Source organism: Ambystoma mexicanum, chromosome 3q (assembly GCF_040938575.1).
Source record: "Ambystoma mexicanum isolate Mex_15411 chromosome 3q, UKY_AmexF1_1, whole genome shotgun sequence".
Taxonomy (NCBI): domain Eukaryota; kingdom Metazoa; phylum Chordata; class Amphibia; order Caudata; family Ambystomatidae; genus Ambystoma; species Ambystoma mexicanum.
This window is the reverse complement of record NC_090926.1, coordinates 784,105,552-784,122,213: the sequence shown is the minus strand read 5'-3', so window position 1 is coordinate 784,122,213 and position 16,662 is coordinate 784,105,552. Positions and strand designations below refer to the sequence as shown.

General features: G+C 46.6%; 1 protein-coding gene across 2 annotated transcripts in view; it reads left to right on the top strand.

The window, feature by feature from the left end:
* KCTD2 (potassium channel tetramerization domain containing 2) overlaps positions 1–16,662 on the top strand; it is a 210,836-nt gene that overhangs the window by 60,357 nt on the left and 133,817 nt on the right. For both annotated transcript variants that reach the window (XM_069654838.1, XM_069654839.1), the window contains exon 2: positions 11,015–11,123. In XM_069654838.1, coding sequence (XP_069510939.1) covers positions 11,015–11,123 — 109 coding nt within the window. The remainder of the gene's footprint in view (positions 1–11,014; positions 11,124–16,662) is intronic.

Below are 16,662 nucleotides of genomic sequence, written 5' to 3'. Positions count from 1 at the left end.
GTTTTTATCAGCGGCTCCTACCGCTTTCCGGGGCGGTTTTGCCGGGCAATCTCGTAGAAAGTGTCCAGAGTTCCCACAATAAAGACATAATTTTAACTGCCGCCTCCTTTCACTTTCCTTTTGAGTTAAGGGTTCTTTAACGCCTCCAATTTGCATAGGCTCAGAGACATCAACTCCCTTGGGGTTAGCGTGGGTCTTGACCAACACCCGGGTCTCAAACCTGGACGGATCTGTTTTTCTGTTTTGAAGTCTGTGATCCAATTGGACCACTAAGTCTATATATTCTGTGCATTCTTCGGGCGGATTTACAACTTGGGCCAAGACATCTTTAAGTTCTCCGCGTAGACCTCGATAAAATAACGTGACTCTTTTATCCTCTGGCCATCCCGTTTCCACAATTAGTCTATTAAAGGTTGCAATATAGGATAGGAGGTCCTGATTGCCCTGTCGCAGGGATAGAAGTTAGTCATCCAGAGCCTGCCCCTGAGAGTGTCGAGCAAATAACCTTTCCATGCTTGCTTGAAATCCTTGAAAATCACAGAGAATCGGGTCATCTTGAGTAACCAGTGGAATTGACCAATCGGCAGCGCAGCCGCTGAGATATGACAATACAAAGGCTACTTTGGTCTGATCATTAGGGAAGGCCCCAGGTCTGCATAGGAAGTGCAAACGACACTGATTCATGAATACGGCAAATCGTTTGGGGTCCCCAGAAAAGCGTTCAGGTGGGGCCAGCGGCATGTTTCCAGGTAGATTAATCTGCACAGGGTTACTGGGAACCACAGGTGCGGGGTTCCCTCCGGAACAGGGTAGAGGAGTTTGTCCAGCTTGACCTTGCAAAAGCTGTCTGGCCAGGTCATCAGTTCTTTCCTTTGATATTATTAATTCCCTCTTGAGGGCATTAGTCTCTTGACGAGCGGCATATATTTCGGCCCGTAATTCCCCCAGTAATTGGGCCAACTGATCAGTCTCAGAAGTTTCCATAGCGCCTGGGTGGGAATTTGTAGGAAGGCTTCGCGTTCTGTAACGCTCACCTGACTCCCACGGGGGCGCTGGCCTGGTTTGCGCTGCTGTGACCTCGTCTAAGGTGATGCGCAGGGTTCGGAAGACGGACTGGACCGGGCCCCAGATCTGGCTTGTCTGACTCGCAGAAGTAGCCTTCTGTAGGTGAGAATAGGGGGTTAACTGTCTGCGGGGTAATGCAATCGGCCTCCCACTTACCCCTCTCACCCTCCTCAAAACCCTTCTGTGCTTCCCCGTAGCGTCTCACCTTAGGGTCTGGAAGGACGAGCTCTCCATCCTGCTTCTGATGCAGGGGCGCGTTGGTATCCAGTTACGTCACTGGATTTTCGGATGGGTGAGAACCAAACTTGCTTGGCTTCCAGGTAAGTTTTTCTATAAGTGGTTCTCCTTGTGTCCACGCATTAATGTTCTAATGCTAGTGTCTTTTTCCCCATAGGGGCCGGGGTACGGAATGCCGGGGAACAGGCACTGACCCGAGGTGAGCGGTGAAATCCTTGTGGAAATCAGGTAAGTCTTTAATGAGTGTTTTGGTAATGTCTTTTCATTCACTCATTAACGCTGATGTCTTTTTCCCCTTAGGGGCCGGGGTCCGAAAATGCCTGGATGCGGCACGGACCCGAAATGAAAAGGGGATGACCCAACAGGTAAGTCTTGACATGGAGTTTTAGCTTCCCTTTTCCCTTCTTTCTCTCACCTTTGTTCTTGTCTTTTTCTCTCTAGGTGCGGGGGCGCGACTGCGAATCCGGATGGTCGCTGCTGAACATGGAGGCGCCCTGTAAAGGTGAGTAGAATGCGGCGCTGCAACGATCGATGCGATGTGCTTTTAAAAATAAATGTCTTCCTTTTCAGGATTGTCGGCGAAATGTCTCTGGGATGCAGATTTAGCAGGTGCGGCCTTTTCCTTCTTCTGTTCTCTTGTTCCCTTCCTTTGCAGTTGATTCAGGATGCTGGCAGGTGTGGCAGAAGTCAAGATGCAGGAGCAGACACGGTGAGCGTCCAGCTGCTAGATGCAGAACAACGCGAAGCACGTGTGGCTGATCGGGTGTGGTTTAAATAGCCTTGGAAGAAGTTCCTAGAATGTGTCCTTCCTCCAATCAGGTATGTATCCTTCCCCGACCACGCCCAGGTGATAAATGAGTCCCACAGGTAAAGTAGTTCCTTTCAGGCCTCAAGGAGGCCGGGGTTCTGCAGCATGGTCTGCATCAGGTAAGTGCACCCAAACACTTTCATAATGAGCCTTACGCCTATGGCGCCAGGACTGACGTTTTCTATGAGCCTGGTGCCATAGGCGCCAGGACGCTGTCCAAAGGGCCCCTATAAGGGGTTGCTGGGACCTTCCCCGGGGACTTGATGTCCGCTTTCGGGGACGCAGGGCCTGAGCCGGCTCCCCGGGAGCGGGCATCGTGACAACGAGGGAGTCAGTGCAGTCCTTGATGATCTTGGGTGGGCAGATGTCACCTTTACACATGGATGGTTTAAGGAGGTTGATGACTTCTAGTTCTGTGATGTCTCGGAAAGAGAATAGGTTGAGTGGGCTTGAGGGGGTGGGGACTGTGAGTGGGTGGATGTTGATTAGGTAGTGCTTTGTTGTGATCCTGAATTTTCTTTTGTAAGAGGTCAATTTTGTTAAGCATGGCAGATTGTATGCTTGCATACCAGGCCTCGTCTTTGATGATCTCACCAGGCCTCGTCTTTGATGATCTCATCTGGGCTCGAGGGATGCATATTTCCTTCGTTAGCATGTCGAATGCATCGGTCATCTCTGTAGTCCATGTCAGTGTTTTGTGTCTCTTCTGTGCCTCGTTCAGAGCGCCCAATAGAGGCCTTGTGTATGTGCTGTAGTTAAAAACCCATGCTCTGCAGTAGTTGCACCACCCTAAGAACTGTTGCATTTCTCTCTTGAGGAAGTCTTGTATGGTTCCACTTCTGGTTTCTATACATAAAGGAAGTCCCGCCCTGTGCGTCTGGGTGTAGTAGTACTGGGAAGACTGCATTCCTCAAGTCAATGACCGTGAAGCGGCAGCTTCCGCTGGAAGGCTGCATATAATTGTGTTAAGGGTACTCTGCTTCTACAATGTGGTTAAGAGGCTTTAAATCCTGTATGAAACGCCACGACCCCCCTTTCGCCTTTCTCACTAGGAACACTGCTGTGTTGCATGGGGGACTCTGATGGCACACAAATGCCTCTCTATTAATGTTAAAATTGTCTCATAAATGCCTTCATCTGCCTCTTTTGTGAGTGGGTACTGTTTTGTTCTTGGTAAGATTGCTCCTGGTTTCATTTTTATCTTTACTCTCCTATGCTCTTTAGAGCCCCACATCATGGGGACTAGTTGTCAATAGGGTGCTGGGCACCCTTGCCAGATCCTCCTCACAGAATGAGGGTGGTGCTTCAGCGCCATTGCCATCCTATGTGGTACCTCCCTGTAGTGTATTCTTAACCAGTAAGTCACACTCATCTCGAACACAATCTCCACCTCTAACATTTCTTCCCTGAATAGCTCTTCTTCTGTCACTGTGGTCAACCTGCAACGCCTCTGCGATCACTGCTCTCCATGCTCGCCCTGTGTCGTCCATCCCATGCACCACTATCCAGTCCTCTCTCGCAACCACTGGGCACTATCGTTCCCTCCTCCTCGTCTAATGGAATCTCACGCCTGAATAAGTACTCATTTGGAACCTGCCACATCTTCCCTGCAATGCTTGGAAGCCATGCAATGGCAATATCAGTCCCTTACTGGCACATCCCCTCATCCACTGGCACCCCCAGCCCCCTGTTCTCTCCGTCCACAATAAGCTTGAACAATTTCTCTTACGTTGAGCATGTGTATTCCCACTATCCCCTGGTCTGTGAATGAAATTGTCATGTTCAGTCTGCTCGTAATGTCTCCTCCCAGTATATTTATAAGCGTCTCTCGAGAGTAGAGTAAAAGCAGAATAGATCATGGTCTCCTTTACAAAGTGAGATATCGTCTGTGACAGGAACAACTTCCCGAGCCCCAGAGAATCCTTGAGTGTTCCTGGCACAGCCTAACAATTGAAATGCTCCTTCCCTAATGCAGGACCTAGTCGCCACTGTGTCTACAAGAACAGGTTTTGTCACCTCTCTATTTGAGGTTCCTCCGTAGGGTTGGGTGTGAGCGACAGGATGGGACACATCAAGTTCGTCTGTGGGCTGTCCTATTGAGGGTAAAACGACATCCCATTCCCTGTAAAGGGGGTGTTCCCCACCAATGGTAAACCCTTCCTTTTATTTGAGGATAACTGTTGCCATGGAGTCCACGTGTGCTGCTGCGTCCTTGCTCTGTATTTGTGCCAACTGCTGTGTGTTCCAGCAAGCCTGTGGAGCTTGTGAATGCTGTAGTAGTGGGGCCTGCATCTGTGGTACCTGCAGTTGCATTTGTGGTGCTTGTACTTGTGGCATCTGCTGGTGTGTTGCCTGTATCTGTCCTTGCTGCTGTTGGTCGTGTGTATAGTAGTCATTCTGGTCTCCTTGGTTTGGCTGCTGGCCCTGTGCTCCCCACTTCTGCTGCTTCCCTCTGCTCCTACACACTCTCGAAATATGTCCTATTTGCCCACACGCACAACACTGCAGTGGTTCCCTCCATTGTCCTTGGAAACCCCCTTAAAAGTCCCCTTGGCCTTGCTGGACCTGCTGTCCATACCCCTGAAACCCTTGTGGAAAGCCCCTTGATTGTGATGCATCTGTGGTCCAAACCCGCGTCCTCTTGGTTGCCCCCTCCTTCCTTGAAACCCTTGCTGTGTGTTCCCCCGCCCCGTGAACCCTCCTCCCATGCCGGTGTGATCTGCTGTGACGGTTGCTGTTGCGTCCCCTGTGTGGTGGGGCTGGTTAGTACCGCCCCCTCTATCGCGTATTTCGATAGTTTTGTTTCTGTACTAGTTTCGCTTCGTCTATCTTCCTGTCCTGCCTTTCTCTTGAGCTTCTCTTGCCATAGCCTACAATGATGAACTATCGTGGGCTGTATTTTCGGCCACTCTTTTGCTTCCATGCCTACCAACTTCCTTAGGTGTTTCTGAATGGGCTATGGAAGTCCCTGGCATAGTATATGATAGAATATTGCTGCTGTTGAATCCCACGGTTCTTGAGTTTCAAGGCGCCAAAGCTCTTGAATCTCCTGAATATACTGCACGGGGTCTTCGTCTTCCCTCTTCTTTTTCCAGGAGGTAATTGCCCCAATATCTGAGTGTGTTTGGGAATTGTGTCCTCCATGCTTGCCATACAGCAGCTCTGCAGTTTGCAAACGTCGACCCATCATGTGCTGGGTTTTGTGTTGTCACCCCAGGGAACCCTGCCCTCTTCCATACGTCATCAGCAGTGTCCCCAAGGATCACCACTAGGAGTCCCTTTACATCTCCCAGAGCTAACCTATTTCCCGCTGTCATCTTCTCCATTTTGTTAATCTACTTCCCAGCACCCGTGCTCAATGAGGGCAGCCTACACTTCACATTCTACTTGTCTGCAAGTTTCCATGGATTATACTGAGATTGCCCCCCTCCCCTCTCCAATAAGGGCCTCTGTGTAAATCCCCCTGTCCCATGCATGCTTCGAGTCAGTCTGACTTGTCTGCTCTCGATGCCTGTGCATACATCGGCTTTAGTATGGGTACCTGGACACAGTCGTCGTATTTCCTTGTTAACCTTCCCCTTGAGCAAGCTATAGCGGTTTCTTCCTTCCTTTATCCTGGGAGGTATCTAAGCCTATTGACATATGTAGTGGTGTCATGCAGGGTGTGCAAGTAATTCTTCAGCCGTACCTGCTCATCTGAGCTGCCACCTCCTGCTCCTTCTGCGTGCGTCATGTACTCCCAAGACACCCACTTGTCTGTCCGTGGGATCGATATTACTCCACCCTCTCGTCCCCACTGTTCCTGTCTTCATTTTCAAACACTGAGCCCATGTTACTGCAAAAAGCATCTGCAAAAGTCTCCTAGATGTCAAGGCCATCCCTGTTAGGTTTCATACGGAGGTCAATATCTCTCAAGTCATATCTGCTCCCTCCTCCCCAGGCCCATAGGCCTGCTCCGTCTCTTTCTGTTGTGCTCCTGCCCTGTGAGCTTGTGCTATCGAGTTCTGCTCGTCTGTCCTCCTCAAGTCTGTTGCTGCCTCTGTCCCTTATCCCTTGTCTTTACTGCCCATATTGCTCGCTCGTACTCCTTCCTGCGCATGCACTCTCTTGCCAGCCTGTCCAACTGTGACTCCCTCTGTTCCTTCTCAACCAACTTGTGTTTTTCCTGTTCTGCTAGCTGCCTTTGCCTCTCAGGCTCTTCTACTTCCCTTGTCTTTCTGTTCCACTGCTCCCGCTCTACTCTTTTCCTTTCTCTGCTATCCCTTTTGATCCTCTCGTCTTTCTCTCTGCATCTGTTCCTTCTCCTCCTCATTCCTTCATTCCCTGTCCTCTCTCTCAACTTCTCTTCTCCTTTCCCTGTCCTCTCTCTCATCTCCCTCCTTTCTGTCTCCTCCATGATCTCAGGCCAGTCTGATGCTTTGCTGCTTCCCTTAAGACCTTCCATTGCCTTAGCCGCCCCTTCTGCCTCCCCGTCCGTTTTCCCTTCCTGCTTCAGAAGTATCTGCCCTCCTATATACTCCTTTGTGTCTATGCTCACGAGCCCCTCCTTCGCGCCCTTCTGCGCTTTGCCGTTCGTCTGGGCCTCTCGGCCCTTCCTCCTTTATATAAATGTGGTGGCTTATATGTCAGATTTGAATACCCATCTGCTGCTCTTAACTCCCATATTGGGTACATCCCTTGCTTATCATCTACGTCAACAGATGCTATACTTGGAGGGACGTATGGGGGTGGAGGGGTGAGCCCTTGGCTCCTTCACCTCCTGTTGGCTCTGCATCCACTGACACCTCGCTGCATCCCCCTCACCCTCTTGGAACATGTGCCATAGTTCGGATATGGCCATGCGTCCGATTTGCTAACTTCATCCCCTTTGTAAGCACCCTGCATGTGTGTCAGTAGTGATTGCTGCATGTCCTTGGAGAAACTTCCGCAAGGTGGCCATGGTTTAGTTAACTTCCCCTCTGTGCTTTTGGACCATTCTATGCTATATTTGCATATCTTCTCCCTGTAAGGTGGGAGTGTCTTACACAGGTGCTGTAGGGGCGTGTCACCAACCCGCACTTCCCCTAATGCATTTTTCTTGCCTTAACCTGATCTCAAGTCGAGGCTTTCGACAATCTGCTGTTTTGGGAGAAAGGTACAATGTAATGACAATACTTTTCAGGTTACTACGAGCCTCTCTGGTTCTACAGCTTATCGGGCGTGCTCCACGCACCTCCCCTTTACACACTCACCGTCGCTTTCTCCTCCAGCACACCCATAAGGTTGTGCATGCGCCTTCTGCGCACCGCCACTCGTTCAACTCGCCTGCCAATCCCAAGTTTCCAATACTAGCTCCTCACCATCTTGTGCTCTCCGTGTCCTATGTACAACCCTACGGGTGACGTCACCAGTTTTACTAAACACGGTAGTACTAAGAAATCAACTACTGCGCGCACTTACATCCAGTTACTCCCAAACCCACACAAAACCCCCACCGCTGTCTTCCCGCCTCCAGGCAGAGTATATCAATATTCTCTTGTGATTGACCTGTACCCGCTGCGTCGCCTAGCGTGCAAAACTTCTCACTCTAGGAGACTTAACCAGTCGACTCGCCTTCCGCAATCTAGGCCAGCTTCCCTTGCTAACCCTTAACGGGGATACTGTAATCTATGACCCGAGCTAAAACAACCAACCCACAGGAAATCCACTATTTACATAACTTCTGTCATCCGTGCCTTCGAGTCAATAATCTAGGTTATTCACCAGAACCGTTTACCTTTTAAACCCGAATGTGCCCTAAACATAGATGGACATCTACCCCCGCTCCTGTCCCTACTTTTTTTTTTTTTTAAATATATTTTTATTTTATCTCAACCAAACAACATTACAACGAAACATAAATAAAACACCTCAAACAAATAAAACCAAACAAACAAAAAATAAGGCACTGCAATCCCCATCCCTCCCCCCTATGAGCCTGTAGAGTGTCCGCCATCAGTGTCCGTTCCATGCGGTGGGGCCTCATCGCCCTCAAGTCCAGCCGAGGCCGACCCCATACCAAACAGCTCAGCTAACAATAACTTCCATGCCGTGAGAGAGCCTGTTTCTTCCTCCTCCCCTGTCATACTGCCATCCTGCCACGCTGCCGTTTCGGCATCAGCCCATTTCTGGAGATCTCGCCACCAGACCTCCACTCGCGGCTTATGACATTTTTTCCACCCCATGGCTATCCTACGTTTGGCAAGCACATAGGCCAGATCTTTAAGTTTCTCAACATGTCGAAGCTTACGCGCCCTGGGATACCCTCCCAGCAGACAGGCCCAAGCCGAATCCACCTCAAGTGTGACACCCCTCCCTGCCAGCCTCCGCGCCACTTCACCCCAGTAGGTTGCAATCACTGGGCACGCCCAGAACATGTGTATCATGTCCGCATTCTCTTCGTTACACTTTGGGCACGCCTGGCGCCCATTATCCAGAAATTGCTCCTGTCCCTACTTAACTTGACACTACTATACACTACTTTGATAATTTTTCTTTTTTTTAAAAATGAAAATGTTTACTGGTTGAACATACTATGAATAACATATTTAACCATTTACAATACTCTGCGATACTAACCAATACTCCACAATATCAAATACCCTACCTCACACCCACAGTTGCTGTTCGACTGGGTCAATACTTGCACTCCATGGTCTGCTGGACCTGATCGGCTGCTGTGTCCCCGAGAAGGTGCTCACTTCCCTGTCCTGGTCTGACTGGACTCCTCGCTGACTTCGGGCAGGGTAATTTCCAAGCTGGCTCCTGACAGCCTTTCCACGGGTACGTGCCCCCATTTTCTCGAAATATGTGAGTGTCCTGCAGCCTTTCGGGTTCTGTGGCAGGGGGGGATGACCTTGTGCCGGGCTGATGCAGTGTACCATCAACTCTGCTACCAACTTGTTGGGACAGACTCCCATCTATGCCAGAGTGATGCTGGAAGTCCGCAGACTTGGAGAGTCCAACTCCCTCCCCAGTATACAAGCAGGACTCCGTCAATGGCAAGTTCAAACTGCGGTTTATTACACAGAAAAACCAACCGGGACCGATACAGGGACTCCGAAAAATTCCAGCATGTCACACAGTAAATGCTGCGCAAGCCAATTTTGTCCTAAAAAACACATCACTGCTCCATCATCGATTGGGCCACTCTCAAAAAAACAAAACCTATCATTGTGTGGGATTGGCCATCAGGAGCATACTATATGGTCACATATACACATGTTATTCTACTGGCTCTTACATATCAGGTGGTTGGCCTGTCCCTTCCCCAAAATCTAACTTACTTAATTGTTGCAGAGTAGTGGGCCTACCATTGGTTCTAGCCTGTTGCTACCCACTGCTAGAGTGCTAAACTGTGATTGGCTAGAGCTGACGTCCCCTGCCTGGGACCCAAAATGGTTCTCGGCTCGCTGTGCATCTTTTCAAGGTGATGTTAATGATTAGGTGTCTGCCCGAGGATAAGACAATACTGGGGAGAGATAAAAAATCAAATGGGAATGTTCCCGGGAACAGAACACCTGGGAGAGGAAATATGGCTAGGGGGCTTTTGGGATCCAAAAGACAAAACGCTAACTACCCCGCAGCAAAGACATTTTATGGGCCTCCTAATAGGAGCATGGTTGGAAATTGCTAGAAACTGGAAACCCGAATCCCCACCATTGGTTGTTGATTGGACGCGAAGGGTCTGGTCACATCGGGCTCTAGAACTAATAACGTATAACATCCAAGGGGATCATGGGAAATTCTGAGAGGACTGGGGAGGTGTACTGGAATTCCTTCAAAAGGAATATAAAGAACAATGGTGCCCACACAATATAAGACTATTGGACTTATTCATGTGAACGAGGAAAAGATCTTCCGATATAAAACATATACAGACTGAGTTATGCAGGTTGGGGGGGGGGGATTTCTTTGTTTTCTTTGAATGAAGTTTGATGCTTGATCCTTGTATGGTATGACATTGTGCCAATAGAAACTTAATAAAAACATGTTTTTAAAAAAAATGATTAGGTGTCTGTATTGTAACTTGTGTGCACCACCTTTGCCTACGAGACGGTGTCCTGCTTGTCGCAACACTTGTTGCATACTTGCTGCAGTGTGCGTCTGGCTGCCTGGAATCAGCTCCCCTTTCTCACGATCGATCACTGCCCATTGTCTGCTTCAGCTGCATCATGTGTCTAGAGACCACAAAATCGAACTCTGCAGCTCTGAATTATGAGGATTTATTTAATCTTTGCAGCTGGCCCCTTTGTCATCTGGAGATTGGAAGGTTTTCATATCTCTTGTCCTTGGCTGTGGGCCTCGTCCCACGCGTCTTGCTCCCTGTATAGCCTGAATCAACTTAGCTCGTCTCCTGCTCAATGATTTGAGGTGTGCGGTAACTTTCCTAAACCTTATAATGCGGTTTCTACATTGTCCATGATATACTCCATTCCCTTTGGGTTAGCTATACGTGGTTTGATCAGGTTCTATATATACTCCTGTATGTCCACGCGATTATTGGCTTTAAGCATTAGAAAGCTTGCCCACAATCTCTTGTGCCTTGCCGCTTCTGCGTTTTGGGCTAATGTCAAAATAATAAAAGCAATGACAGTATGTATATGTATCTGTCCTCTAACTATACAACTTTGTGCTCATGTTCTTCATGTATACGAGTGTTTGTTTACCTCTCAGTGTATTTATCGATCATTGGTGTATTCGGGATTCGTCCGAAATAGAATGGGTGGTTGCGATGTTTTCTGGCCTTCCGTCTCATCATTAATTTGGTAGGAGGGGGGGTCCCAGAATCCCAACTCCCTCTTCAACAGAGAATGTTTGGTTGCCTTCTTTACTTAAATACATTGTGTTCTTTGTAACTGTTACCCTTTCTTATGTCATTTGCAGGATGAGACGGGAGCCTATATGATTGATAGAGACCCCACCTACTTTGGGCCAATCCTGAACTACCTCCGGCATGGAAAGCTCATCCTCAATAAAGAGCTTTCTGAGGAAGGTAAGCAGAGAGCCATTGGGGCAAACAGAAGTTACTAACTACTCTTGTTGGACTATAATATGGTTTACACTCTGCACAGTCCAGTACACAAGGCTCCATATATTGGAAATGTAGGATTGCCAGCACAGATTATGATATATTTTATTCGTATTGCGCTCGTACACAAGTATTTCAGAGCACGACTAGGCAAGGGAGAGGAACCGGGGAGAACACAGCACAACATAAAAATGATCCTACTAGGCCCAGTGACATTGAGAACGTGCAAGTGCATGGGAAAGGGAAAAGGGAAAAAGTGCATGGAAGGGGGAGAGTGGAAAGTGCGGATCCGAGGAGCGCAAATAAATAAAATAAACAAAAATAAATAGAAAATGGAGGCAAACTGTGGTAGTGCGGCCAGCAAGTGGCAAGTGCTGTGTTTAAGGCAGCAGACGAGGTAAATCTGAAAAAGTGCAGAAAAGGAAGAAACAAGGGGGGTGCTGTATGGGTATAGATACAGTCCCCAGCGCAAGGGGTGGCCAGGAGGCAATGCAGGAAGGTGGCAGGGTGAGCAGGTACCTGGGCCCAGGGGACAGAGGGTGGCCAGGGGCACAAAGCCAAGAGAGCAGATCAGCAGGGGAGAAGGGGAGTGAATGGAGAAGCAAAGAGGAAGGTTTTGAGGTGCTTCCGGAACCGGAGATGGTTCTCCTCAAGTTTTAGAGTGGCAGGGAGGCTGTTCCAGAGGGAGGCCCCAGCTGAAGATGGAGATCTACCCCCAGCTCGTTTCTTTGAAAAACGATTGACCCGGAAGGAGTTAGAGGTAGAGGAGCGAAGAGCTCGAGAGGGGAGGTATTTGCGGAGGGATAGCTGAAGGTATTTTGGACCTATGCCCCAGAAAGCCTTGTGGACAATGCAGAGGGTTTTGAATTTAAATCCTTGCATCCACTGGGACCAATGGAAAGATTTCAGAGCTGGAGAGATCAGATCCCAGGGCTTGAGGCCAAGGACAAGTCTTGCATTCTTGTTCTGGATATGTTGTAAAGGGCGAAGAGTAAAGGCAGGTAGATTTAGAAAGAGGCTGTTAAAATAGTCCAACCTAGAGAGAACCAGAGCTTTGGAGACAGTGAGCTTCAGAGGAAAGGAACAATACCTCTGAGGAGGTGCAGTAGGAAGTTTGACTTTTTAGAGACCTCGGGGATATGGGCCGAGAAGGAAAGTGTGGAGTCAAAGATGACCCCAAGGTTCTTAGCCTCGCAGGTAGGGGTAGGAGGAGGGCCAAGAGAGGCCGGCCAGAGAGTGAGGGAAAAGGATGGAGAAGGTGTGCCGATGAGGAGGATCTCCGTCTTGCTGGCATTCAGACAAAGATCATTGGTGGCACACCAATCTTAAATGGCAGTTAGGCAGTCAGAGATGAGGGAGAGGAGGTGGCCCGAGGGCAGCTGGAAAATGAGTTGTGTCATCAGCGTAGCACTGGAAATATGAGCAGAAAATGGCAATGCAGTGAGCGAGAGTTGCCAGGTATTGGTTGAAAAGCCAGGGTGAGAGGTTAGACACCTGGGGAACCCCACAGGTGGAGAGGAAGATGGATGATAGGAAAGACGCCAGTTGGACCTGGGAGGGTCGATCAGAGAGGAAAGAGGTCAGCCAGGCCAGAGCCTGATCAGTGATACCTAGGTTATCATGGAGACGGTTGTGGTTGACCGTGTCGAAGGCAGAAGAGAGATCAAGAAGGATGAGGACAGAGGGAACGTTAGAATCAAAGTTGGAGAGCAGATATTCACAGATATTGAGGAGAGCAGTTTCCATGCTTCTGGACGCTCTGAAGCCAGACTGGTGGTCATGGAGACAACCAACAGAATCTGATTGAAGGTTAAGCTGAGAGATGGCCAGCTTTTCCAGGAGTTTGCCCAGAAAGGGGGTAATAGAAATTGGGCGATAGTTAGCCAGACAGGAAGGATCAGCTGTGGGTTTCTTGAGAAGAGGATGCACAAGGGAGTGCCTCAGAGGGGAGGGGAAGGATCCTGAGGCAAACGAGTGGTTGCAAAAATCAGCAAGGGCCGGAGCGAGGGTGTAACTAGTAAGAAGGCTGGTATGCTTTATCAAAACAGTGATGGGACTGCAGGAGGGCCATCTGGTTAAGGAAGGGGGGGCGGGAGGTAAATATTTTAGTTGCATGAATGGATGAGAACTCACCTTCTTATGCTTTACACAGTGGCAGTCGTCTTCCTTGTGGGACTGTTGAAGGTGAGCATGCTTTAGGCACGTTACTACGGAGCAGAGAATAAAAGATGCACTTTAACTTAACTTCCACTGCAGATCGAGTCGTAATAACAGAGCTTCTACTTTGGAACTCCTCTACTGATACAACTGTCCCAAACCTATGAATAGAGCTGTATACGTCGAAGCATGAGGGCAGAATCCTATATGTCTAATTATTATTTTTGGTTGGAGTATGTGCACGCACTATTTTTAATTTTTTTTTAGCTCCGTAATGGACTGCGTTTAAGGAGAACCGGTTATCTCTAGGGTAGACTGAACCCTCAGCACTGGGGGTCATGTAGTTCAGGTTATGTCCGCAACTGAAGTGTTCTCGGGGAGCTGTGCATCTTAAAAATAAATAAATAGCCACTAGCATAAAATATAGCCCCATGAGACCGTCCCATAACCTTCAACAGATATCCACAAAGCCATATCAGATTCCATCAAAGATTTTCACTTGCATACCCTCTACTGACCCTTTTGACACTTCTGACTCATACCAGAACCTGTATGCATAAACCTTTTCTTTTTTTAATCCTAACGGAAAAATAATGAACCCGGCTTCTAGAAGTTTAGTCTGGCTTGATCAGAATTTGATCTTCATACAAATCACTTCAGAATTGCCTGCTACCTTATTGTCCGATCTACTATGTTGTGGAAGCTTGTACGTTACATGAACTTTACAGGATTTGGTACGGCTATTTCACCTCTAATTTAAGACATGATTATATAAAGAATGTGGTGACATTTCTTTATATTGTAATCTTCTGTGGCCTATTTTCAATTTTTGTAAATTAAGAATGAAAGTGGAAGAATAAAATGCTTTCATATTGATGTGGTTATTATTCTATTCATGTTATTAATATGTTCTCTTCTAACATGTATGAATGCCATATTGATTTGATATCTAAAATAAATATATGTAATACTTATTTTCATCCATTATCACAGTTGCACTGACAGCTGATGGAGTGCATTGTTCTCTACCAGCTACATGTTTTTGTGTATGAGTCATCACTGCTGGTTTAGGCTTGGGCATGGTTTCCACGTAGCTAGAATACTGAATCTGTGGCCATTTCCACAATGGATGACCTTTAGTGGGTGGTGGATGGAGGTGGTGTTGACACACTTATCCTTTTGGATCTCCCTGCCGTCTTCAACACCATCACCCACACCAACCTTCTTTCGCCTGGGTATCGGGCATAAAGCACTTGCATGGATCCGGTTCTCGTTGGAAGAAGACAGTCCATTGCTCTTTCTCCCTTTTTGAATCTGCATCTAAGACCATCCAAAGTGGAGTCCTCCAGGGATCTTTATATGATGGTCCCAGTGGCTCTAATTCGATCAGACAGACTGTATTTCTTATATGTATCCAGATGACACACTTGGCATTCTCTGGTTGGTCAACAATGTGGGTGTTGGTATCTAAGAATTTAAACACTGTATGGAGGAAGTTGGTATTTGGTGCAGTCAGTCATATCCACTTCAACCCCAGTTTTGTGGGATTATGGCCTGTGGGACCGACCATCTGCCATGATAGTGTAACCTCCAGTTAAAATTAACAGTGAAATGAATAGTCCTTTATCCCCAGCACTCTGAATGAAAATTAATTTGTAGTTTTCTTTGAATAGTATGAATATATTTAATAATCAATTCTTCAAATTAAGAATCAACTTTATTATCCACAATTTCAACAGTTCAAATAACATTAAAAAAATCTATTTTGCAATAACCATTATTCTGAAATATATCATCGAAAAATGATATTCAGTACAGTAACTCTGTAATAGATAACACGTATTGGAGAAAGGATGGTTATAAACTTCCCAACGTGCTTCGGATTATGGTATCCTTTATCAAGGGCCCATCCTTTCTACTTCTCCATGTACTGTAATAATTTCTATTTTGTAGAGAAGTTCAGTCTACCATTTTCTAAAAATATATAAAGGGATATATCGGAGTATCACAAAATTGACGAATAAACCTGTAACATCAATTCAAAAACTTAACTGACCACCTTGATGCAAAGGATTTTATGAGGGGTCGGCAATTAGCATATAGAGATTAAGGAAAAATGACCTACCTTGCTTGTATCACAACATAGGTGTAACGTAGTTTATATAAAGGCTTACCCTGAAAATAGGTGGATATCTCTGTTAATCCTTACAGTAACATTCTAATGACTTCCAGACCATCTGAAAGTCCATCATTCTGTCAAAATTATAATGGGATTGTATCATTGGACTTCGCTTGTTAAGTATAATTTATGATCATCTAATGCTTAAAGCCCTACGGGCACAGATAACGAAGTTTCAGTTATGGTTGAAATTTAACTATAATGTAGGTTGAACCTTTTCAGTTAATTGTAGTAAATGTTGGGAACTGAGAGTATGAAGAAACTAATTTGGCTAATTCTTTGTTAATAGTTGCAAAGTAATTTGTTTTAAAGATAATGTACTACAGTCTTTTGTGATTATGATACATAAGCAACATTTTAAAATCCGATCCTTTAGGGTCAGCCATATATAAATATATGTACAAACACACACCCAACATGGTGTCTTCAATGGTTCCCTAGTGAGAATCGCTCTACTAAAATGGTATGATTCATATCCTGTTTCACTCGCGATTTTCGTGGGCTTTTTTTCATTTGTGAATTCTCAACTACGTGATCCTTATCACAGCGTTACTGAACTTGATAGAATTTGTGTAGGACTATTCTGTTTCAGAATAATAGCTTTCATTATAGCAAAATGTGATTTAATTTTTTGAATGTTCTTTGAACTGTCAAAATTGTACCTCGTTACGAGTTGATGAATAGTTTGAAGAATCAATGAGTCAATATAGAATATTATCAAAATGTTTGATAGTATCAATATATTCAGTATTAAGAGTAAATTCTCATTAAGCGTGCTGGAGGTAGTGATTCATTTCACTGCCAGTTTTAAGTCAGGTTGTATATACTGTTCAGGCTTGAGAACAGGATTATTGCCCCGTGCACCAGAAATACTCTAGTTTTTATTTTTGTTTGAAAAAAAATATACAACATTGAGTGCACCTGATGCACCCGTATACTATAACTTCCAGTTTCAGCTGGCCACTGGTCTAGTTCTGCTGTTTCTTACCCTCTCCCTGATCAACATGTCCGTTCCCTTGGTGTTTATAATTGCAATTGTTTTTTTTGTATAGCGCTTATACACAGTGAAGTGCTTCAAAGCGGTTCAAGGTGGGAAGGCAACATGGTAATACATTCGTCATTCGTAGGCCTTGAAGATTCCGAATGATCTCACAAAAACAATAACTA